General features: G+C 39.2%; 1 protein-coding gene across 1 annotated transcript in view; it reads right to left on the bottom strand.

The window, feature by feature from the left end:
- SMG1 (SMG1 nonsense mediated mRNA decay associated PI3K related kinase) overlaps window positions 1-25,301 on the bottom strand; it is a 107,288-nt gene that overhangs the window by 28,570 nt on the left and 53,417 nt on the right. The window contains 19 exon segments of the mRNA XM_025416403.3: window positions 3-232; window positions 640-886; window positions 3,855-4,077; window positions 6,333-6,487; window positions 6,810-7,027; window positions 7,750-7,911; window positions 8,469-8,646; window positions 8,749-8,979; window positions 9,952-10,090; window positions 10,200-10,344; window positions 11,701-11,985; window positions 12,310-12,558; window positions 16,170-16,290; window positions 17,722-17,881; window positions 18,251-18,398; window positions 19,091-19,200; window positions 22,610-22,811; window positions 22,955-23,097; window positions 24,932-25,086. Coding sequence (XP_025272188.1) covers window positions 3-232; window positions 640-886; window positions 3,855-4,077; window positions 6,333-6,487; window positions 6,810-7,027; window positions 7,750-7,911; window positions 8,469-8,646; window positions 8,749-8,979; window positions 9,952-10,090; window positions 10,200-10,344; window positions 11,701-11,985; window positions 12,310-12,558; window positions 16,170-16,290; window positions 17,722-17,881; window positions 18,251-18,398; window positions 19,091-19,200; window positions 22,610-22,811; window positions 22,955-23,097; window positions 24,932-25,086 — 3,501 coding nt within the window.

Here is a 25,301-nt window from a genome sequence, read left to right as displayed (position 1 = left end):
ACCTTCTGTGCTTGTAAGGCAGCTTCCCGTTGTTGCCATCGTTTGTAAAGACCAAATAAGGGTGTGGCTCCATCCACCCACTGGATTAGTCCTGATCGGGTTCCTAGTGGTGTTACAGAATAGTGTCGGGCATGGAAACGGGGTGTTTCCTGGCGATTGATTGTAGCAAACATGGTATTCACAATAGACAGGAACTGCATTATTCTCTCATCCAGATGTAAATCTTCCAATCCTATGGAAATAAAATTTAAAGTAGCTATAGTGGTGACCAAATGGGGCTAAGTGCAATGGTGGGGATGGGATTACAAACATATCACTTTTGCATCTCCTCTCAATTAGCAGTAGCAGTCAAGAACTGAGAGCCAAGGAAGCACAATGCGAGCATTAGAGAACATTCCATTCAGTTGCAAGGTATTAGACACTAGCATTATTAGCTGTTCCTCAGTTCTACTTATATAAGTTCTTAAGCAAAGAGATAGTAGGAAATGGAAAATCTTAACTACCCAGTCTCCAACCATTTCCATTCAAAATCACAGAGGATATAAGACACCACGGCTATACACCTGGAACAATCCTCTCCCAGCACAAACACACACAAAGCATTCATAATCAAATTAAGGCTTTTCTTTTAAATCCCACCTTTGAAGAGATACGGATAGCTCTTGCCATCTGACCCTAGAAAGAGCAGTTTCTTTGGCTTGGTTTTGGTAGGTAAGATGGTGATGGTTCCGCCCACACTGTGGATTGTGACAGTGTCTCTAGCTGACACTTCTCCAGGAAGAGCAATTTCAGTGTTAGTCATGGCAGCCAGCCACGGGCTGATTTCTTCAAGACGCAAGATATAACTTGCACGTTTCTGTGCTCTCTGTTGCAAACTCAGCATTATCTATATTCATAAGATGGGGGTGGGAGGAGTTTATGTTATCACTGCAGTACTTATTCCACATTCACTTTGGCATAAAAGTAAACTTAAAATACCAATGAAAAAAAAATACAGATAACTTCACATTGTAATTCCTAAATTTAATTTCATGTTACATATTTGGGCCATTCCAAGAGAGGAACTACTGGTGTGCTGATATGACCTAGGTGATTTCTACCTTGTTCAGACCCATCTCTGCTTCTCTGTCCAAACAACCAATGCAATCAGAGCAGATGGAAGGAAAGCACTAAATTCAGGGCTGGTAGGAAATTAACTCCCCACTGCTAAGCTATATTTGATCAATGTGAAAACCAATCAATTATGTCCTAATTCATATAACCTTGACACTTATTGGCTATCAAGTATATGTACCCTTAGAAACCACCTGAAAAGTTGGTAACAATTTAGAACTCTGACTTCAAAATATACAGAATAACACCACAACCCCCTCTAATAACTCACAGGGAGTGGATCACATGTAAAGTTGTATTCCTACTTATAAGCTAACTTAATAATGTGCACCTGAACTAATGAATTCTGAGTTCTGCTTTCACATGAGAAGTTTTTATCAATCCTCAGCGAGTTTTGTTCCATAAAAGGAAAAAGACAACTGGAAACACCCCAAGTATCCACAGATAGGACAATGGATAAGCTATAACATTTTCCCATTATTAGATCAATGTTCAGCTGCATACAAAATACGGGTGAACTGTGGCACCTGGGAGGGTCAGTCAGTTAAGCTTCTACCTTTGGCTCAGGTCATGATCCCAGGGTCCTAAATCCAGCCTGCGTCAGGCTCCCTGTTTAGTGGGGTTTCTGCTTCTCTCTCTCCCCCTGGCCCTCCCCATTTCTGCTCTTTTTTAAAGATTCTTTTTTATTTACTCATGAGACACAGAGAGAGAGAGAGAGGCAGAGACATAGGCAGAGGGAGAAGCAGGCTCCCCATGGGAATCCGATGTGGAACTTGTGGACTCTGGGATCACACCCTGAGCCAAAGGCAGATGCTCAACCACTGAGCCACCCAGGCGTCCCTCGGTCTCTTAATAAATAATAAATAAAAAGAAAAAAGAAAAACATGGATAAATCGTAAAGAAAAAAACCCTAATGCTGACCCATCAATTATGGAATAAACACATACTTGCATATATACATATAAATGAAGTTTTATTTTATTTTATTTTTAAAGGATTTTATTTATTTATTCATAGAGACAGAGAAGGGCAGAGACACAGGCAGAGGGAGAAGCAGGTATCATACAGAGAGCCCGACGTGGGACTTGATCCAGGGTCTCCAGGATCACGCCCTGGGCTGCAGGCGGCGCTAAACTGCTGCACCACTGGGGCTGCCCTAAATGAAGTTTTGTTTTGTTTTGTTTTAAAGATTTTATTTATTTATGATAGGCACAGAGAGAGAAGCAGGCTCCATGCAGGGAGCCCGACGTGGGATTCGATCCCGGGTCTCCAAGATCGCACCCTGGGCCAAAGGCAGGCGCCAAACCGCTGCGCCACCCAGGGATCCCCCTAAATGAAGTTTTATTTTATTTTATTTTTTTTAAAACATTTCATTTTTTATATATATATACTTTTTAAGACTTTATTTATTTATTCATAGAGATGCAGAGAGAGAGGCAGAGGCACAGGCAGAGGGAGAAGCAGGCTCCATGCAGAGAGCCTGACGTGGGACTCGATCCTGTGACTCCAGGATCATGCCCTGGGCTGCAGGTGGTGCTAAACCGCTGCACCACCGGGGCTGCCCTTAAAACAGATACTAAACAATATATCCTTTAGAAATGCATCAATAAATAAAATTTTTTTTTAAAAAAAAGTATTCCTATGTCTTCCTCTGGTTTTCTTAGTTGATTTATTGAAAAGGAGACAAACAAGCAAGAAACTGCTGCTGGAACACAAGCAAACAAGTTTTGGCTAGGCCACGCCTAATAAATTTCATCCTTCATGTTAGTGTTCTAGTCTTGTGCTTCTAGCTATTTCCTATGAATTTAGCATTTACTCTAGTTTCCTCCAGATTGCAGTTACTAGTTAAAGTCAGGTGTACTCTTTGTTTCTACACCGTTACCTTGTAATACTTTTCTCATTTCTAAAGTTAGGAAATCAGAAGCAATAAAGGTAGGACAGCAAAAGGATTAAAAAAAAAAGAAAAAGCTACAAGGTAATAAATAGGCTCCCCAAATAATGGTGTTGTTGCTATACCAAATAAAAACCAAAGAAAATAAGGAATTAAGGGGACCAAAACATAAAGGGAGTCTCAAATATTTAAATATGCTAATCATCCCCAAATAGCCTACGGAGAATTTTCAGTTACTTATAAAAATTGATGTTGTCGGGGATCCCTGGGTGGCTCAGTGGTTTAGTGCCTGCCTTTGGCCTAGGGCATGATCCTGGAGCCCCGGGATCGAGTCCCACACATCTGGCTCCCTGCATGGAGCCTGCTTCTCCCTCTGCCTGTGTCTCTGCCTCTCGCTCTCTCTGTGTCTCTCATGAATAAATAAATAAAATCTTTAAAAATTTTTTAAAAAATTGATGTTGTCAATGTAAATATTTTGTCTGTTAAAAATATTTAATACCCATGCCTAAGAAAAACTACAGAGGCACAAAACTAAATTTTTTAAGATTTTATGAATAAAGCAAGCCGTCAATATTTACTTCAATGCCAGACCCCTTCCCTTGACTAATTTCTTACAGTATATTCTTCCCTAATGTGAATCCTCTATAGATAAAAGTTTGCTGTCTGAGGCCCATTTGCTCTCAAATTCTCAAAATGAACAAAAACACCTCTCTCTACATTCCGTATAAGCAACTGGTCATGCGCTTACAAAATCTTCTCTCACATTCCAAGTAAGGAGAGTCCTCATTTTAAAATTTTTATCTCATACTGAATTTCCCATTTTAGTAGCATTCTTGAGATTTTTCTGTACCTCTTTAAATGGAATCCAGCTGCTTCCAGGCTTTGCAGGATTTGATGGTGTCTTTAGCTTTTCAAGAGCATTTTCAATTGCATCACCATAGTTATCCTGAAACCACTTTTCATGAGGTGTTTCTGCAGGGGCTGCGGTGATGCTCCTTACATGCTCCAAAGCAAACACAATGGGCTTCATCAAAGCCGTGTGCTTTTCCCGCATGATTGCAATCTTCTCTTCTCTGATCAGGAAGACATAAAGAGTTTTACAAACATGAAACAGTTTAAATGCATCTGGTCTAAGTAAACAATATCAAAGAATAAGCTAAAATAAACAAGATAGTAGCACAATAACTTACTAACAAAGCATTGTAAAACATCCAGCACATGAAAGAAGCAGCTTGTCAACAATTGGTGCTGGGAAAACTGGATATCCATTTGCAAAAGAATGAAGTGGACCTACTTACCTTCCTTATACTACTATGAGGAAAAAAAAAAAAAAACCACCTCAAAATGGATCAGAGACCTTAACTTAAGCCCTAAAACTCTTAGAAAAAAATGTAGGGGAAAGGCTTCTGGACACTGGATTTGGCAATGATTTCCTGGATATGGCGCAAAGCATACACAACAAAAGAATAAAACAGAAAAACTGGACTACTATATGAAACTCTACTTATGTGCATCAAAAGACACTATTAAGAGAGTGAAAAGAATGCACATTTTCTTTGTAAATCATGTATCTGAAAAGTGGTTAATATCCAGAGAATAACAACAAAACTCAATAACAACAAAACCTCCAAACCCAATTTGAAAATGGGCAAAAGATCGAATAGACATTTCTCCAAAGATCTTCAAATGATCAAAAGGCACACAAAGTGGCACCTGGGTGGCTCAGTACATTAAGCATCGGGCTTTGGCTCAGGTCATGATCCTGAGGTTCTGTGATTGAGCCTTACATCAGGCTCCCTGCCCAGCAGAGTCTGCTTCCTCTCTGCCTCTGCCCGCCATGCTCCCCGCGTTCGCCTGTGTGCACAAGTGTGTGCGCATGCGGTGCTCTCTCTCAAATAAAATATTTTCTTAAAAAGATGCTCAACATTATTAGTCATTAGGGAAATGCAAGTCAAAACCATGAGATACCACTTCACACTCATTAGGATGGCTACTATAGGGCAGCCCCAGTGGCTCAGCGGTTTAGCATCACTTTCGGTCCAGGGCGTGATCCTGGAGACCTGGATCGAGTCCCAAGTCGGGCTCCCTGCATGGAGCTTGCACCTCCCTCGGCCTGTGTCTCTGCCTGCGCCCCCCCCCCCACCTCTCTCCCTACGTCTCTCATGAATAAATAAAATCTTTAAAAAAAAAAAAAAGATGGCTACTATATTAAACAAGAAATAAATACGGGCAAGTATATAGAGAAACTGGAACACTCATGCACTTTTTGTGGGAATGTAAACTGGTGCAGGAAAACAGTTTCATGGTTCCTCTGTAAGTTAAAGAGCAACAATATAACCTAGGCAAATCTACTGGATCATACACAAATAACTGAAAACAGGGAGTCAAATGGATACTTGTACACTAATGTTCATAAAAATATTATTCTTGATAGCCAAAAGGTAGGAGCAATCCAAATGTCCATGACAGATGACTGCAAAACAAAATGTGGTATATTCATACAATGGAATACTACTCAGTAACAAAAGGAAGAAAATTCTCATAATGCCACAACATGGATGAACCTTCAAAACTCACTAAGTAGGGACGCCTGGGTGGCTCAGCAGTTGAACGCCTGCCTTCTGCCCAGGGAGTGATCCTGGAGTCCCAGGATCGAGTCCCACATCGGGCTCCCTACATGCAGCCTGCTTCTCTCTCTGCCTATGCCTCTGCCTCTGTCTCTCGTGAATAAATAAATAAAATCTTTAAAAAAAAAAAAAAAAAACACACACTAAGAAGCCAGACAGGGATCCCTGGGTGGTGCAACGGTTTAGCGCCTGCCTTTGGCCCAGGGCGCGATCCTGGAGACCTGGGATCGAATCCTACATCGGGCTCCCGGTGCATGGAGCCTGCTTCTCCCTCTGCCTGTGTCTCTGCCTCTCTCTCTTCTCTCTCTCTCTCTCTGTGACTATCATAAATAAATAAAAATTAAAAAAAAAAAAAAAAAAAAGGAAGCCAGACAAAAAGGGACAAACACCTTGGATTACACTTACATGAGGTACTCAAGAGTAGTCAAATTCAGAGACAAGAAATAGAACAGTGATAAAGAGGAACTAGTGTTAAGGGGCAATGGAAGGTTAGTGTTCAGTGGGTACAGAACTTATGTTTGGGATGAATAAGTGTCTGAAATGTACAGTAGTGATGGATGCATAACGCTATACATATTCTTAATGTGACTGAATCATACACTTAAAATTGGCTAAAATAACAAATTTTATGTTTTGTGTATTTTACACTGAAATGGGATGGATGAGCTTCATTTTCTGAGTAAAAGTGAATGAAAACATACTTGCGTAAGGTGTTGTTGTTCTGGACTCTCTTCACCTCATCTTCCAGCTGCTGAATCCGTCTCAGGACATACATGTGTTGCTGTAACAGAACTCCCAACCACAGCTCATCCCAGAGAACAGTGACCCTGCGCAGCTCAGCCACAAGCATCTGAACCTGCACATGGTACATTCAAATATGCTCATCTACAAGTTTACACACAGCACAGTTAACACTTGAAATTACAAGTTCCATGTGGGCATCTTTTGTTCATTATACATTCAGAGATCCTTGATTCACTGTATAGTATTCTATCAATACAGATTTATAAAACCAAAACTGAATTGTAAAGCCAATTTCAATTACTCTAAAAGCTTTTCTGTTCTTCAGATATCATTTCCCGTAACAATTTTTTTATGGGTTTTGTTTTTAGGGGCTTTGGGGGAGAGGGAGAAGTATAATAAAAACTATTTAACAACATATGAATTGTGTTTTGTACCTGTAACACCATAGTTGGGTTTGCAGAGGACAGCTTATCTACAATTTTGCTGTAGCAATCCTGCATCATGGCTTGGTCTTCATTTAATCCACTTTTAGGTTCATCCTTATTGCTATCCTGAGAAGCAGGAGGGCTTCCTCCCTCACATTCAGAAACCAGCAATTCTTCTCCTTGAATATTGCCAAGCAAAGTTGGAATTGCAGAGGAAAACTTATTTCCTATAAGAAAATGGAAGAATAAGGTACACTTTGGATGTTTCTCCTATGTGCGTATGTTGAATTAAGGAAAACACTGGTAATTATTTGATTCAACTAATTTGCCTTCCATGCATTAAATTAACCAAAGATCATGGATATTTTGCCTTTTCACAAGGTAAACTTTTCTATTTATTAATATTATAAGCAACTAGAACATAAATGGAAAAAAAAATTGAGTTTCATCAAATAGAGTTCTCCTGCAGCCAGAGTCTAGAGCTAGAGCTTAGTTTCATTCTCATCCACCTTTACTCAGCTTATCAGTGAACCCAAGAGCACTGACTCAATTTCCCTAAGCCTAAATGGGTTACTGTGAGACCATCCCCTAGTGCCAGACACAGAAGTTACTACCTCAGTAAACAATAGTTATTACTGGGTAGCCCTGGTGGCTCAGTGGGTTTAGCGCCACCTTCAGCCCAGGGCGTGATCCTGGAGACCCGGATCGAGTCCCACATCAGGCTCCCTGCATGGAGCCTGCTTCTCCCTCTGCCTGTGTCTTTGCATCTCTCTCTCTCTGTGTCTCTATGAATAAATAAATAAAATTGTTTTTTTAAAAAACATAGTTATTATTGAAAAAAACCACAAACTCCATCAACTCTGTAACAGAAAGCTCAATAACAGTTACCTGACAGACATTATCTGCAAAATAATTACACTTAAAGTAGCAGTATTTTAATACTTCATACCTGAAGCCTGTGATTCAGTACTGAGTGATATGGTCCCCACGATTGCAGGGTACAATATGAGATGCGGGGAATCTTGAGCCACTCGGCAAAGGAGATTACAGATACTTTGGCGCACATATACTTCAGGGTGGTTTAAGCGTGAGAAAAGCTGTGGAATAATTCCTTCAGGATAAGAAGAAAGGAGGATACTTTAAAGTTATTAAAAACTGTCAACACAGCAGACACAAAAGCAAAAACCTGATGTTTGTTGAGATCAGTTTTTTTGTTTTGTTACTTTAGGATTGGTTCTAAGGGCCTCACACTTCTCCCTGTGGTAACAAAGAAGCTTAACAATAGTTCTTGATTTTAAGTTTGGTTAGGGTACAGAGCCATAATCAAAATGCAGAGCAATTCAACAATGTTCTGACAAAATGTATTTTCTATGAATGCCTGTAAAAGAAAATGTTTAACAAAGGACATACAAAAAAAATTTGAAACTTATTTTCATCACTGTCTCCAAAATTCATGTTATAAACATAAAGGTACAGCCTCTCAGCATTCCAGTTCTCTAAAAGGTGGGAAAGAAGAGTATGTAACACACAGTTTGTGGTGTCCTATCAACTAATGTAGCTATTCTATAACACATTAAAATAACAAAGGAACTACCACTTTTTTTGTTGTTGTTCTACATGTCCTACCTAGAAATAATTTTTCTTGAAACGTTTTATTTAGACTGTTACCTCTCCATGGAGCAGTAGGTGTTGTTTCCAAGCCATGTTCCAGATACTGCCTAAGTTCGCCAGCATGTTTAACGAGCAATCTGAGTAAGCGCAGTGTGGCCATCACAATCACATCATCAGTACTCTGCTCGGCTCTGTGACTTAAATGTAGCCTCGGGTCATCTTCATCTAAAGGAACCTAAGGGTGAAAGATGAAAGGCAGAAATAAGAATACTGTTTTCATTTACTAGGAAAAAAATGTCAAATACATATTCTTAGAACTGAACATTGTGCTACTAACCTGACCAGCATTGAGTTTGAGGAAAGTAAAATATGCACTACAAGACAGCTTGTACAGGCTGAAGATTCTATCTACAACCTTCCTCCACACTTTAATAACTCCTTCTGTTGCACTGTCATCAAGTTCTGAAAGCCATGGGCAGCTTGAGATTAGCTGACGCCAGATAACCTCAACCATGTCATCTTCCTCGTTATCTTCATTTTCTGTTATCTGAAGCGTTATATCTTCATCCTGAAGAAAATGTGGGCATAAAGTGCTATTTTTTTAATACAAACAGAAAAGTGGGGGGAGGGAGGGGAGATACATGATTTTCCTATCCTATGAAAGCATTTTTCTCATTTATGAAAAATTAAGTTACTTCACATTTAGCCTTACACATGCTAAATGTCAATATGCTCCTCTGTATGATGTATTTACTGATTTACTAACAAAGGGTAAAAGACTGTTTTTTGCTACTTTAAATGCTTCTAAGTTACAACATAATATTCTGCCTGGAGAACATTAAATTTAATCTGTTCAAAAATTTGAGGCTTGAATATATACAGAATTCACTCACAACAGATTTAACTCTCTTTATAGTAAAGGGCACATACATAATACCAGCTTTGGCAGACATGATACATGTTGAAGTGTAGAGCAAGATGAGTCAGTACAGCTTAGCCTATGAAATAAAATCCAAACTTTTAAAGTCTCTTAAGTACTCAATAGCAGTAACATTCTAGAATTAAGAGAATTCTGAGGTGAAATCCTATAGCTATAAATTCTACAGCTCATTTAGCCTATTAGCTTTCAACTCTAGCTATGAATTGGAATCACCTAGTAAGCTTAAATATATATACACCCATGTCCCACTCAGAATATCTGGAGTGGTATTCAGGCACTGGTGTACTTTAAAAGGTCCCAAGCTAGTGTTAAGAACCTAATTTCTAATCAAAACAATTAAAAGAGAAATTTAATTCACATAAAACCAACTTCACCTACTGTAACAGGACCTTAAGGAAATAATTTCTCAAGGTATTACATTCTTCTCAAAAAAGTATCATAATGCACTTTCATCTTAAAACTCAAAGTTGTGATTTGTAACAATAACTGCCTAAACCGCATTCAACATTTAATCAAGTATGTAATCAATCTCCTCAAAATCAATGAATTAAAACAGTGATCTTGACACCCTTTGTCCTAAACACTGTATGTTTTCCTTGCCTGAATCCCCGCTGGTCGACACACAGCCTGTCCAAGAATACCATATATTCTCTCTTTTTCTTCTTCAGTTATAGTGTCTGGAAGCAGATTCTGAACTTCAGATTTTTCTCTAGGCAGCAGACGAACACCTTCTCCCTGACTATAAAAATAAATAAGTCATTAGTTTTGGCTACCAAAACATGTCAGCAGACATTTTAAATCTCTGCTTTGCTATGCATTAAATAAATTACACATTTCAATATACATACCTGGCATTGTCAACCACCTTTCTGCCCCACCTATAAGCCCAACTAGCCAATGCTGCCCAAGATTTGGCTACTTCAGGTGCCTGTACTGAAGACAGGTGATACAACTGTCCCAAAATGAAGTCAGGTTCTCCAACTCCAATATGTACTGCCATGAGGGACAAAAATAAAATAAAATAAAATAAATAATAATAACGAAAGGACTCAGCAATGTTACATTCATAAATTTCAAATCTTTTTTTTTTTAAAGATTTTATTTTATTCATGAGAGATAGAGGAAGAGAAAAAGAGAGAGAGAGACACACACACAGGCAGAGGGAGAAGCAGGCTCCATGCAGGGAGCCCGACGTGGGACTCGATCCCGGATCTCCAGGATCACGCCCCCGGCTGAAGGCAGCGCTAAACCGCTGAGCCACCTGGGCTACCCACGTTCATAAATTTCAAATGACATTCCTATCAACATTTTAAGGGTTTTATTATCTGTAAACTATCACTAAGTTCTAGAATATTACAGTACGAAAACTGAAGAACACATTTTTACTATGCTTTTCTAAAAGGCTAATATATTGAAATCAATCACTCAGCTTCACAAATTAGCTTAAATTAGCACCCTTCAAACCACATAAATATCTTTCATGACACTGAACTTTATGTAAAACATTTCAGGAATTAGATGTGTTTACAATGCCTTGAATTCTAGATATGACTGGCTCTTTCCTCATAATTAGGTTAAGCTTGGACATTCTAGCAAAAATAATTTATAGGTGATCAGTATACAATCTCAGTCAGAAATTCATGAGGTAAAATATCTTTACTCACAGTTTAGAAGTGAAGAAATCACCTGCTATAATGCAATTTGCCAATATAAGATTTATAATAATCACAAGACACATCCCTTATGAATATCAAGACTATAAAACATGTAGATTATAATTATTTTATAAGACCAACCTAAGCAATTGAAATCCTAGGCTTCATAACAACAAAATAGAAGTATATTCTCAATCAGCAAGGAGGTTAAATATCTCCCGCTCTGTAAAATCTGGACAGAACACGCACTCCAAAACTGAATCAACCACCCTATTTGTTAAGTACCTTTCTATTACTAGCACTAGTGTCAGAATGTGAAACGTTCATCTTTCTGTAGTTTCTGGGCTCTACCAGCCAAGGAGACCATAGACTACTCTTGTGTATCTATCTTGTTCCTTCCAGTGTGAGGTGGAATTTAGGTGTCTGGAACTGGACCTTCTTGCCAGCAAAAACATCTAAGTCCATAAAAGCACTGTGGCTTGGGAAGGCCTGAGGAGTAGAGTTAAAGTGGCATCCACAGTGGCATTAGATACTAAAGATATGGGTCTTAATTTCTTCTAGACTGTATACTAAAGTTCATGCAAATAATTTTTGTGGGAAATTACAGCCAGTATAACATTGTAAACATTAAAAATAGTGGACAAATAACTTCTAAGACTGCTATTTTAAAGCTAATAAAATAAAGAAATCCTACCTGTTGATTCACTCTCAATCCGAGGATACTCTTCTTCCATTGTATTAACAGATGGCAGTTCTATTAAAGCGAGTATGTTTTTAGACAGAGTAGAAAGACCTGTGAAGTTCTGCTGTTGCTGAGCTCTGTAAACCTGTTTCAGCTGCCCTGAAATTTCTTTCCATTCTGCCTGGATCCATTTAGCCAATGTCAGAATTGACTTGGCAACTGCATATTCAGCTTTGGCAGACTTGCAGAAAGATATGGCACAAGAACTCAACATTTCCATTGCGTGTGTTGACTGGCCTACAGAAAACCAAAAACTAGCCCTTAAAAGCCTTATATGCAAATGTTAACAGTATTTCAGGGTAAAATAAAAATGTAAATTCAGTGGTAATCAACGATCTCTAGAAATATTTACTTTCATAAACTATAACAAAATTACCTCTTGTTAAAGCACCAAATTATAGAGATACATCAATTACAGGTAATTTATTATTCAAGATGCAAATGTTCTGTCATGGCTGAAAAAAATCAGCTTTTCTATTACTGCCTTACATCATACACATTAGCATTAATACACATGATTTTCATTTTAGTTATACACTAATCACAGTTCATTTTACTAACCTGCTGTATATAGCAATTTGGTTTTTTCAATGTCAAGTTCAGGCCCCCATTTCTCATCCACTTGACCTTGAGTTGATAGTTTTTTAAAATGCTGGACTAAATCCTGTGCAGTAGTAGTCTTTCCCAGCTGAACCTCACTACACTGTGCCAACAGTCTTGTTGCAAGTGACACATTCCCTCGTTTTCTAGCAAATTTTGCTGCTGTCAGACCTAATTCCATGAGATGGCTTCTAATTGGAACCGTTTGTTCTGGAGAAAAGAAAACATTTCATTAGTCCATGATTGGTCTAACCCAGACCGCACAGAAACACGGCCAAAAAATTCTTCCTCAACCATTTACCTTTACCTACTAACTCTTTAAATAAAAATCTCATTTTTCATTATCTTTATTTTATTTTTTAAATTTATTTATTTATTTATTTATTTATTTATTTATTTATTTATTTATTTATGATAGTCACAGAGAGAGAGAGAGAGAGAGAGAGGCAGAGACACAGGCAGAGGGAGAAGCAGTCTCCACGCCCCGGGAGCCTGATGTGGGATTCAATCCCGGGTCTCCAGGATCGCACCCTGGGCCAAAGGCAGGAGCTAAACCGATGCACCACCCAGGGATCCCCTCATTTTTCATTATCTTTAAATCCCTAACATAGTACTTGGAATACAATAAACAATACATGTTAGCTGAAATAAATGTAAGCAAATGATGAAGCAGACAAAAAGTAAAAATCATCTGCTAGACAAAAAAAAATTAGTCTTTTAATTTTAGTTTCTGGATCTTTTTTACTAGTAAAGAGCCTAGGCCGTGATGCGTGTGTGGCTCAGTGGTTGAGTGTCTGCCCTTGGTTCAGGACATGATCCTGGGGTTCCGGGATAGAGTTCCACATCAGGCTCCCTGCAGAGAGCCTGCTTCTCCCTCTGCCTCTCCCTGTGTGCCTCTCATGAATAAATAAATAAATCTTGAGAGAGAGAGAGACAGAGAGAAAGAGACCTAGGCCAAAGGGTGGAGAATGAGGATCCCTTTCTTCTTGTGTAAGTACCCTCTGCCCTTCTATCATGCCATTCTCTCCTGGTACACTCTTACCTTTCTGAAGAATCCTCAGTCTCCTCGTCCACTACCCATCTATTAAAATTGTTGCCCTCAAGGTCAGTCCTAGGCTCTCTTATCTTCTCACTCTGCATATTCTCCCTGGACAATATCATCTGCTCCAATAGCTTCAACTAATACAAATGCTGGTGACTCTTGAATCTTTATCTCCAGGCAGACCTGACATCCGAGTCCCACCTGCCTACCAGTCACCTACACTCAGGTATTTTAACATGACACAAAAGTGCCTTGACACAGGCACTTTTAACCTGTGTCAAGTGGAATCCATTTTCTACCACCCTGCAAACCTATTTCCTTCCCCTGTTTATCTTTTCTCAAGGAAAGGCACTGGCTACCTAAGCAGGTGCCTGCCAGTATCTTAAGACTTTACTTGCAGCCCTCCTATCTTTTCTAATTTTTTTTTCAATCTCTACTGCCACTACCTTGGCTACCTTTAGCAGCAACTTCAGCCTAACTGATCTATCTGCCCTGCCATCCTCTTCTAGTCCATTCACTAACCTGCACCTGAAATCATCTTACAGTTTAACTTCCCTTTAATGGCTTCCCACTGCCCCTCCGACAAAACCTCAACTCCTGAACTTGCCTTGAAAGGCACCGATGGCTTGCATTTCATCCCAATCTCCATCTCCTTCCGCTTCCTCTCTTCCCACTCTCCTTTAGGCAAACTGAGTCACCTATGAATCTTTCATTATTGCAAGTGGTCTTCACTTGTTTTCCCCAACTGCCTTCCTTCTCATCCCCAACTTCCTCAGGTATCAGCTTAAATATTACTTCCTCCCCAAATCCTTTTCTGATTCCTAGGATTAAATTGGTGCCCTTGCTGTCGGTTCTTTTAGCATCATACACATGTATTTCCATTCAGCACATCTTATTGCTGGCCCTTGTTTGATGTCAGTTTTCCCTACTAGACTTTAGAATCCAGAAACAGGCTTGCCTTGTTCATTCACTGTTACATCCCAACTTCGAGCACAATACCTGGCACAAAGCACACACTTCATAAGCACTTGCTAAAGAAAGAAAAAAAAATTGAGAAGTAGAGTTCTGTCTCCAACTATAACCCCTGGGTTACTGACCTTTTATTCCAAAGTTTAAAACTTGTTCAATAAGAGAAGGATGAGAAAGAAAATGATATTTGTAGTCCTATTATATGGTATGCTCTGTGCTACGGCTTTTATATGCCTTGTCTCATTTCCTACAATCCTTACCAAAAAAAAAAAAAAAAAAATCTCCTGAGCAAGGCAATACTCATAACCAAAAAGGAAAAGTGACACAGAAGTTTACTGACTTGCCCTAAGTTCCTACCATTTGCAAATGCTGGACTAACGATCCAACCCAAGTGTATATGGCAATGAGGATCCAGGTGAGTCCCAGTTTCCAGTAATCACTCAGCAATGCAAGTCCATACCCTAGCAAAATCTTACTTGAAATTTATTTTTTAAAGATTTTATTTATTTATTCATGAGACACACAGAGAGAGAGGCAGAGACACAGGCAGAGGGAGAAGCAGACTCCACACAGGAAACCCGATGTGGGATTTGATATCGGGACTCTGAGATCACGCCCTGAACCAAAGGCAGATAGATGCTCAACCACTGAACCACCCAAGTGAATGAAAGCAGACGCTCAACCACTGAACTACCCAGGCATCCTCCTTACTTGAAATTTAATACACCAATGTATTCAGTAACCTTAGCTACCAAGTTTTCAATGAAAATTCTACAGAATTCTGGCAACTTTTCTATTTTTAAGCAATAAATTGCTAATTCCCTTTAACAAGAAAGACATTTCTTTCTTAAAAATGAGACCTAGTTAAAAAAGACTTAACTGATATTTATACAAATACTATTTCCCAATTAAAAAAATACTATTTCCCTAACTATTCATTTGGAGCATTTAAAACTTAACATTTAAAGTACGTTGTTTCTGACAAAGAACTTGTATCCAGAATAAACAAACAAGTCTACAACTTGATTAAAAATGGGCATGATTTGAACACTTAACAAAGCAAGATATACAATGGCCACTATGCAAATGAAAAGATGCTCAATCTCATTAATCACCAGGAAAATGCAAATAAAACCACAATGAGATAATATTATACACTGGTGCCAGTGACTAAAATTAAAGACCAACACTACCAAGGATGTAGATGTCAGAAGAAATGTACAAATACTTTCTAAGAAAATGTCAAACATTTTTAATGTTAAACTCTGTGACCCACTAACTGCACTTGTAGGCATTTAGTCAAGAGAAACACAAATAACCGTTCACCCAGAGACCTGTATATGAATTTCATAGCAGTTTTATACATTATAGTCCTAATTTTAAAATAACTCCAATATCTACCAAAAGACCCAGAAATAAATTATGGTATATCCATAGAATGGGCAGTACTCAACAACAAGCAGGATCATAGTACTACTACACACAACAATGAGGAATCTTAAAAATAAAATGCTGAGCAAAACAAGCCTGACACAGAGAGCTATATGACTATATTTATATAAAACTTTAGTAAAGACATGTCTAATCTACAGTGATAGAAAACAAATCAGTGATTGTCCAGGACAGGAAAGATGGGAGAGGTGACTGGGAAGAGGCATAAGGAAACCTTTTGGGGTAAGATAAATTTTCTGTAACTTGATTTGATTGGTGGTTGCACTGGTGAAGGAAGATGTAACAAAACTCATGGAACTGTACAATTAAAATGTATAAATTTTATCTCAATCAAAACTATTAAAAAAAACCTAATTACCTTTTATCTTCTCCAACAACTGACTCTGGTACATGGTATATCTTAATGCCTGCATCCATGGCCTCACATCATGCTGTTTACATGAACGCAGGGCTTCACTGAAGAGTGGAATAAGACAATCCTGCCAGAGAAAAAACAAAACTGCTTAATGTAAATAGCTCCTTACATGACTGTAGATTAAGGTAAGCTGCATCCCCCATAAGCCAGCTATTCCAGGCTTATTTATCAAACTCTCTTCTTTATTCACTATATTTTCTTAAGTATTTTTTTTTTTAGATTTTTTATTCATGAGAGACACAGAGAAAGAGAGAGGCAGAGGCATAGGCGACAAAGAAGCAGGCTCCCTGCAGTGAGCCTCACCTGAAACTCGATCCCAGGACCCTGGGATCTTGACCAGAGCCAAAGGCACTCAACCACTGAGCCACCCAGGCGCCCCTTCACTGTATCTTCTAACACAAGAGGGAACACACTCTAAGACACACTAAGAGCAAAATCTTTGCTATGCAAAAGAAAAAAAAGGATTATCAAGTCCAATTTATCAATAAAGAACATTTTTATAAAAAATAGTCTATTCGCTACAAAGCAGAAATTGAATTACAGAAAAACACAAAACTGTTTTATAAACAGTTTCTCAAAGATTATAATTCTCCAGGGAAGGGCTCATCTTTGGTTAAACTTTAGCCTGTATGGGAGGAGAATGAGGTGTCCTCATTATTAACTTTTCTAAGTAAGATCTTTGCCCAATGTGGGGCTTGAACTCATGACCCTGAGATCAAGAGTCAATGCTCTACCAACTGAGCCAGCCACATGCCCCTGAGAGTGTCTCTGTTTTAATCAAATCTAAAATTTACAACACCTGTCAATGGAAATATATCTATATACGCCAACACTTCTGAAAAGAAAAGAAAAAAAATTAAGCAATTAGCCATCCTTGAAATGATGTAACCTAGGTTCCTTCATCTGCCTCACACATTTCTCAAATAAAATTGTGCCTGAAAACGGCATTTTAGATTTCGGAATTTACTACCTTGTCCATTAAATGCTACAAATGCTACTTTAAAAATTCAATAAGGTCTTAAGGCAGGCGCCTGGGTGGCTCAGTCAGTTAGGTGTCTGACTCTTGGTTTGGGCTCAGGTCATGATCTCACAGGTCTTGGGCTCGAGCCCCACACTGGGCTTCAAGATCAGTGGGGACTCTGCCTGAGATTCTCTCCCTCTGATCCTTCTCCATGTGTGTGTGCTCTCTCAAATAAATAAATAAAATGGGACGCCTGGGTGGCTCAGAGGTCGACTGCCTCCATTTGGCCCAGGGTGTGATCCTAGAGTCCTGGGATCGAGTCCCACACTGGGCTCCCTGCATGGAGCCTGCTTCTCTCTCTGCCTGTGTCTCTGCCCCTCTGTGTGTCTTTCATGAATAAATAAAATCATAAATAAATAAATAAATAAATAAATAAATAAATAAATAAATAAATAAAATCTTTAAAAAACAAAAATTCTACACGAATGCCTATTAATGTTCAGAATAGCCTGATAAGAATACACAAATACACACCTCTGTTGAAAGTCTGTTAGAAACTGTGTTCTCCAAAGCAGAAGAGCAATACAGCTGTAAGGTACTGAGAACTGGCAGAGACTGTGAAACTGTTAAAGTAGAAAGTCTCAGTGGTCCGATAGCTATGCGGGAGGTTTGCTTCAAGTACTTCACCATGTTTCTGAAACAAAATATTTACTGTCAATTAATAAATGAGATTTTCCATCATGTGTAATCACTGAAGGGATGAGGTAGTTTGGCAAGATGCTACCATAGTGGCATCCAAGCAGGAGAAAGAAAAAGGAGCTGCCCATCCTTTAGTAAAGTGACATAAGCAAGTCAAGACACACTTCTGGGGATTTCTACAGTTTATTTAGTTTCAACTCTATATATGTTGCCAACTGACATTAGCTTATCATATGACCTCTACAACTAAAATGAAGCTATCATGACTAACACTGTAGCAATCTGGTAAATGACTCATCCACAGTACATACATTTATCATATGGTATATAGAGTGCAAATTATCTTCTTCAGGATTAAACTTACTCAGTTATGGACTGCCACTTCTGATCTTGTTCTATGTGGTTTAAAGCAGTTGCCAAACAAACAGAACTTCTCAACAACTGAACTTCAATGGATTTCTGAAGTTCCCTTGGATCTGGACTTAACATGTTAGGAAGCAGTTTCTTCATATCTACAGAAGTTAAATAAATTCCATTAAGTCAATTTGCTTTTAATGCGTAAGACTGATAAGACATTTTGCCAGTATTAAAAAGTTATAGCCAAAAAAAAAAAAAAAAAAAAAAGTTATAGCCAATGAATACATTCTTTCATATTTAAGTTCAGGCAGCTGAAAACTATGATTAAGCATTTCTGATAGCTACATAAAAATTAAGAGTCCACAACTGAAATTGTATTTCAGACCTGCCTCACAACAGCTGATTTCCAAAGTTCAAAAAATCAGTAAACCAACCTACATTTAAAGGGGCAAATCTTACTGAATCTAGCAACTCAATGCTAACACACAAACTACTCACAGTACTAAATTTAGTGTAATATTTTACAGAATGTTCTAGTTGTGGTGTGGAAGTTAACAAACCACATTAAGAGGTCAAGAAAAATACTTCACTTAAACACTAAACTTTTTCAAACGTGGCTAGATAAATCCCAAAGTTTTACAATAGCTTTTTTCAGTTTAATTTTACTTGAAACTGTTTTCATTTGCCAAATCAAATATAAGTAAAACAGCCCTAAGTGTGTTCCTTCACGCGGGATTCTGCCCCAAATTAAATGTACAAAAACTTCCAGTTTTTTTCAGTAAAATACTAAACATTTTGAACAACTTGTCTATAAAACACATAACCCTAAGATTATTATTTCAAATACCTATTTTCTCTTTTGATCCTCCAGCAAGTAGATTGATATTTTCTCCTGGTAACAATTCTAATTGCTCAGTACATTCAACAAATTCTCCAGATTCAAAACTGCTTAGTGATCTGTAATTAGAATACCAGTTAGTTTGTATCACACCTATGCAGTCTGTGGCATCATTAAAAAAAAGAATTCTAGAAAAAGCACAGTTACACAGCATTCTCTTGAAGTTCTTTCCACGTGGGCCATCATTTCTATTTTGTTTTTTTTGTTTGTTTGTTTTTTAAGATTTTATTTAATTATTTATTCATGATAGAGAGAAAGAGAGAGACGCAGAGACACAGGCAGAGGGAGAAGCAGGCTCCATGTCAGGAGCCTGACACGGCACTCGATCCCGGGAGTCGATCCCGGGAGTCCAGGATCGCGCCCTGGGCCAAAGGCGTGCGGTGCGCTAAACCTCTGAGCCACCCAGGGATCCCCTTATTTCTATTTTGAAGAGGCGACTACCAGTTTAATAAGCACTAAAATGGGCAGCCCAGTGGCTCCAGGGTTTGGCCCTGCCTTCAGCCTGGGGTGTGATCCTGGAGACCTGGGCATTGGGCTCCCTGCATGGAGCCTGCTTCTCCCTCTGCCTGTGTCTCTGGCATGCTCTCTCTCTCTCTGGTCTCTCATGAATAAATAATTAAAATCTTAAAAAAATAATAATTAGCACTAAAATTGGAGTGGCAAACCAGAAAGCCACAGCAATAGTCATTCATCCAGTTTAGCATACTTACCTTCCATGTTTCCTTCCTGTTTTTGTAGCCTATTATCCCTGGGTCCCATCCGACAAACTGAAAGACCTCTGGCAGGGCAATGCCAACATCTGATTCGCCCCAAGCTAGCTCTAAATTCACTATGTGGTCCCATCCCCCACTTAAAGCCCAGGCCCCTGGAGGGCTCCTGTCCTATCCTGTCCTATCTCAGCCTTCCATCCTCATCTTGCCTCCTGTCACTGCTGGCCTCCCTCCTTCTCTCCCTTCTCCTACATGTTTCATGAAGGCTGTTTCTCTTCTTTCAAATAACTCTTCCTTTCCATTTCCTTATGTCATCTGAAAGTTGTGGTACCTCTGAAACGCCTTTAGTCCTGTAGCATCAATGCTAAGACACGAGGTCTTTTCCTAGCTCTCTACTATTGCTACTTTCAGATCACTCACTCTGTTCCCATTCCTATTACAGCAGCTTTCCAACCAAGAAGATAACTCAGTTTCTCAATCTCTCTTTTCCTGTCGCTTTCACAGTTCCTGTCCCTTTCCAGTTTCTCAATCTCTCTTTTCCTGTCCCCTCTCTTATAATGCAGCCTGAATCCAGCACTGGAACAGGACATCAATGACTGCATCTGCCTCCCCCTTATAAGCTCCAAGCCTGGACCAAGATAACCATATGCCTCTCATTGTGAGCCCAACTGATGAACTGCCAGGTTTGATGAAATATCCTTATCATTCCTGCCAGTATGGGGTCTGAGTCTTCTCTAGTGGCAGGTTCCCTGTATCTCCACTAGGCTCTACAATGTCTTCACACACTCAGCTAATGACTGACTCCTCAAAATACACACAAACACCCACAGAGCCCCACAGGCTTTCATTTCCTCTCTTCTTACCCTTAATCCATCATCTACCCACTTCCAAAACTCTGTGTATATCAAACTGCTTTCCTTGGGTGCGAAGAGGTGGAGCCCAGTTAATCCTTCAATCAACAGTATCATGTTTCTTCAACTCTGCTTTCTAGTCACTCCTTCCCCTGAGCTTAAAAGAACACTTAATCTCTCCAATACTTCAAGTAAATATACAACATTCTCCTCCAGCCACAGTTTCCTCTCACTGGCTTCATGAAAAACTCACTATCCAAGTAGTCTAATCCAGGTAGAAAATCTACTTCTACTCAAGTAGAAAATCAAAAGCTTTCGTATCTAACTAAGTTAGGACAAGTTTCTTCACTCCATAGTATCAACGTGACTGCTTCTCCTCGCTCTACAAAGCTTTTCTTGTGTGCAGTCTCTGGAGCTTCTGACAAGACTGACTACCGGAGTCTAGTTCTCTTACCCGAGTCTGGTTCTCTTACATCTCTTCCTTCCTCACTGTCTTTGTTTTTATCCATGGTTTCCTCTCCCCTCCTAAACCAAAGATGCTGGTAAAGATTCTGACCCTGGCCCTCTTTACTTTGCATTTACCCACACCCAGAGCTTTATGTATAATTTTGTGGCTTACATAGGCTCTGGAGTAGAGAGGGAAAAGAGGGCTTTTTACTGTCACCTACATGCTAGTGATTCCCCCAAATCGTTCTCTAGCTTAGACTTTTCTCCTTTGTTCAAAATCCAATTCTTAACTCCTTATGAAACAATCTCCTCTGCATGTTTCATATGCACCTTAAACACACCTCCTTGTTCTCTGTGCTCCTACTTTAATAGTGTCTATTTTCCCCCTCTACCTTTGTCCCACAGATTAATGGTCTACATGGGAACACCCCTGCCATCCACCTCTTCACAACACAGCAGAGTGAACCAGGAAGTCAGATCATGACATGCTTCTTGTTCAAATCTCATCTACAACTTTCTATCTTATTAGGAGTCAAAAGTCCTTCTCATAGTTCTCATCTACCTTCTACCCTTACCTCTTATTATTCACTCTGCTTCAGTTAACAGTGGCCTCTAGGGCATTTCCATTATGCTTTTATCAGATCTGTTTTTTCAAGTCTTTGCTCAAATGTCATGCTGATGGCGTTCCCAACCTTGTCGGTGTGTTTTTCAAGAAAGGAGCTCCTCAAGGGTCAGAATTTGTTTCATGAAATGCTGCACCCCGCTGACTGGCACACAGTACATACTCAGAGGAGAAATTACCCATTAACATATTTGCTCTCTAGAAGGTCAGCTTCTCAATGGGAAGGACTATTAATGACCCCTGTATCCCAGCCCCTTAGGGGTACACAAATTTTGAATTAAGGGATTAAATTCACTACATACTTTTTGGAGTTTTCTTTAATTTTAATATTTCAGTAATCTCTATATCCAATGTGGGACTTGAACTCTTGACCCCAAGATCAAGAGTCGCATACTCTACCAACTGAGCCAGCCAGGCATCCCCAGTACACTTTTTTCTAATTAAGGGATTAGTAGATGAGCAGAGGAACAAGGAGAAGAAAAAGACAAGAAAGGGAATTTAATTTACAAATGCTCATACATTCTGCCCTCTTTAGAACAAATAAACCAGTCACCAAACGTGACCCTTTCTAAAACAGTAACAAATTTCTCTTTATATTTTGTAAGCTTTAAGAATCAATATCAAATGACTGTTTCAGCAGGGAGAAGACCGTTTTCCAGCTGCACAAATACCTTCCTCACCTCTAATGTTGGTTTCTCATTGTGGTCATTCTCAGCAGTATTTTTAGAACTTCAAATATCTCACAAAATAGTAGCTATGAGCAATTTTAAATATTTTTCTGCCACAGAGGAAGACTTTAAAGCCACTGAAAATTCATTTAACTGAAAAAAGTCCTTACTTGATGTAGTTGAAATCAGCTTTCAGATTGAGAGAAGTGCTGCTGGTTGTCTTCTTCAGGTCGTGGACGGCATTCTGCCACTCCTGTACGGCCGCCCAGTCGGCAATCGAGATGTAGCACTCACAGGCTTTATTTCCCAAATAATTTATGACCTCAGGGGAAGAGTCAGTTGGCTTGGACAGCACCGTTTTTCTGGATTCACCTGAGTGAATATATTTTATAAAACAGAGAGAGATATCCAGGGCAGTTTAAAATGTTTTGAAGAGCAAAGAAATCTAAAAATATAAAAGTAAGATCATCAGTACAAACTATCTGGCTGTAACTGTTTAAATTCTGGATCCTCACCATTCAGAGAATGTTTGGGGCTGGCGCTATTACGCCCGGTGTTGGCTAACGTGAGAACAGATTTGTCGAAGCTGGAGATGCAGCAATCGACACCCGTCATGGCACACAAGTGCTCCTGGTACTCCACAGAGGCCTTTTCAAACCTGTAATGAAAATTCAAAGTCTTTATTTAAATAAATAAAATCTTTTTTTAAAGAGGCAGTATAACAGAAAATATGAAGTACCTGCTCGCAGGGTACACAAAGGCTAAGTAGGAGAATAAATTAAAAAAAAAAAAAAAAAAGAGTTCATAGGGGTACCTGGGTGGCTCAGAGGTTGAGGGTCTGCCTTCAGCTCAGGGTGTGATTCTCGTGCTCCGAAGGCAGATGCTCAACCACTGAGCCATCCAGGTGCCCCTAGTATTCTATTGTTAAGGATATAAATTGGAAACACTTTTCTGTACAGTAACTTAGCAATGGAATGTATCATAAGCCTTATGGTCTGTAGCCTTTCTTCTAGTAAACCAACTTGTAGGAGTCAATTCAAAGAAAATAAACACAACTGTAAACTATAAAGAGTTAAGTGCCATAGTGCATTAAGATTAGTAAAAAATATCAAAACTAACCTTACTGTCCAAGAATAAGGAATGTTAAGTTATGGCACACTCACAAAAAATACAACTGTGTCATTAAAAATAACACTATAGAATGTTTAACATAGCAAAATATTTTTTAAAATATTGCTGAGTGACAAAAGCAAAATGAGGTAACCAACAGAAACACAGCTATTTCTGGGAAAAGTGGGGAGAGACTGTATGTGAAAGGAAAAAAAAAACTAAAAAGGCATGTACACCAAAACTAACAGTTATCAATGGCAGATGGAATTATGAGCAGTTCTTTATTTTTCCTACATTTTCTAGATTTGGTAAAACTGACATAAATATATAAAGACTGGGTGGCGCAGCGGTTTAGCGCCTGCCTGGGTGGCGCAGGGTGGCGCACCGGTTTAGCGCCTGCCTTTGGCCCAGGGTGCGATCCTGGAGACCTGGGATCGAATCCCACGTTGGGCTCCTGGTGCATGGAGTCTGCTTCTCCCTCTGCCTATGTCTCTGCCTCTCTCTCTCTCTCTCTCTCTGTGTGTGTGACTATCATTAAAAAAAAAAAAAAAATTAAAAAATAAATATATAAAGACTATTATGGTCATGTTCATTTACCTAGAGAAATCAAATGGGTTTATTTTTTTTTTAATTTTTTTAAGTTTTTATTTATTTATGATAGTCACAGAGAGAGAGAGAGGCAGAGACACAGGCAGAGGGAGAAGCAGGCTCCATGCACCGGGAGCCTGATGTGGGATTCGATCCCGGGTCTCCAGGATCGCGCCCTGGGCCAAAGGCAGGCGCCAAACCGCTGCGCCACCCAGGGATCCCTCAAATGGGTTTAAATGCTGAGTGCACAGGGCTAATGAGCAAGTACTCTAGCCATAAAGGGTAGTTTGTACCAGACTCTGACACGAAAGGTTATTGATTAAGGATCAAGTTCAAAAATATTTATAAAATGACTAGGGAGTGCTTCGTGGTTCAGTCAGTTAAGAGGCTGACTCTTGATTTAGGCTCAAGCCATGATCTCATGGTTATGAGCTCGAGCCCCTCATCCGGGCTCTGTGCTAGGCATGGAGTCTGCTTGGGATTCTCTCTCTCCTCTTCCCTCTGTCCCTCTTCCCTGCTCCCTCTCTAAAAAAGAAAAAAATATTTATAAAACAAGTAATTGGCAGATCTTATTTTAAGGAAGATTTCTTACTAATCCATAAATGAGAGGCATCTAAGTTTGCCTGGTAATTAAAGAACAGACGGAAGATGACTCCTTGGAAAGTCACTTAAACAAGTTTCAATTGCTGAAACTGAAGAAAGCTGTTCTAACACTTAACAACAATGTTAGCCAGGAATACAAAAGATTTAACTATAAAGACATCCTATCATCTATTTCCTTCCATTCTACTTACCTCCCTTCTGCCTGTTGGGCCACTGAATTTATCCAGAGAAGATTCTTTCCAACAACGGAAGAGGACCACACAGCAATTCCCTGTATAGCTTCAGGACAATGAAGCTCGCACAGTGCTTCTACCACCATCATGATGGTTACTTCCAATTCACTCCCCTGAAAGTTCATTCAGAAAAGTTAATCATAGACCTGAATAGCATTAAAATTCAAATATCTATTAAAAATTGACAACTACTGATCACAATCTAAGCCCACTTAAAGGCAAATATACTTAATAATTATTTTTACAACAACGATATTACGTTATTAGCTTAGAATTCTTGAAATTTTACCTATAATGTGTCTACAAGGTAACTGACACACCCTTAACA

Source organism: Canis lupus, chromosome 6 (assembly GCF_003254725.2).
Source record: "Canis lupus dingo isolate Sandy chromosome 6, ASM325472v2, whole genome shotgun sequence".
Classification (NCBI taxonomy): Eukaryota; Metazoa; Chordata; class Mammalia; order Carnivora; family Canidae; genus Canis; species Canis lupus.
This window is presented reverse-complemented; position numbering and strand designations above follow the sequence as displayed.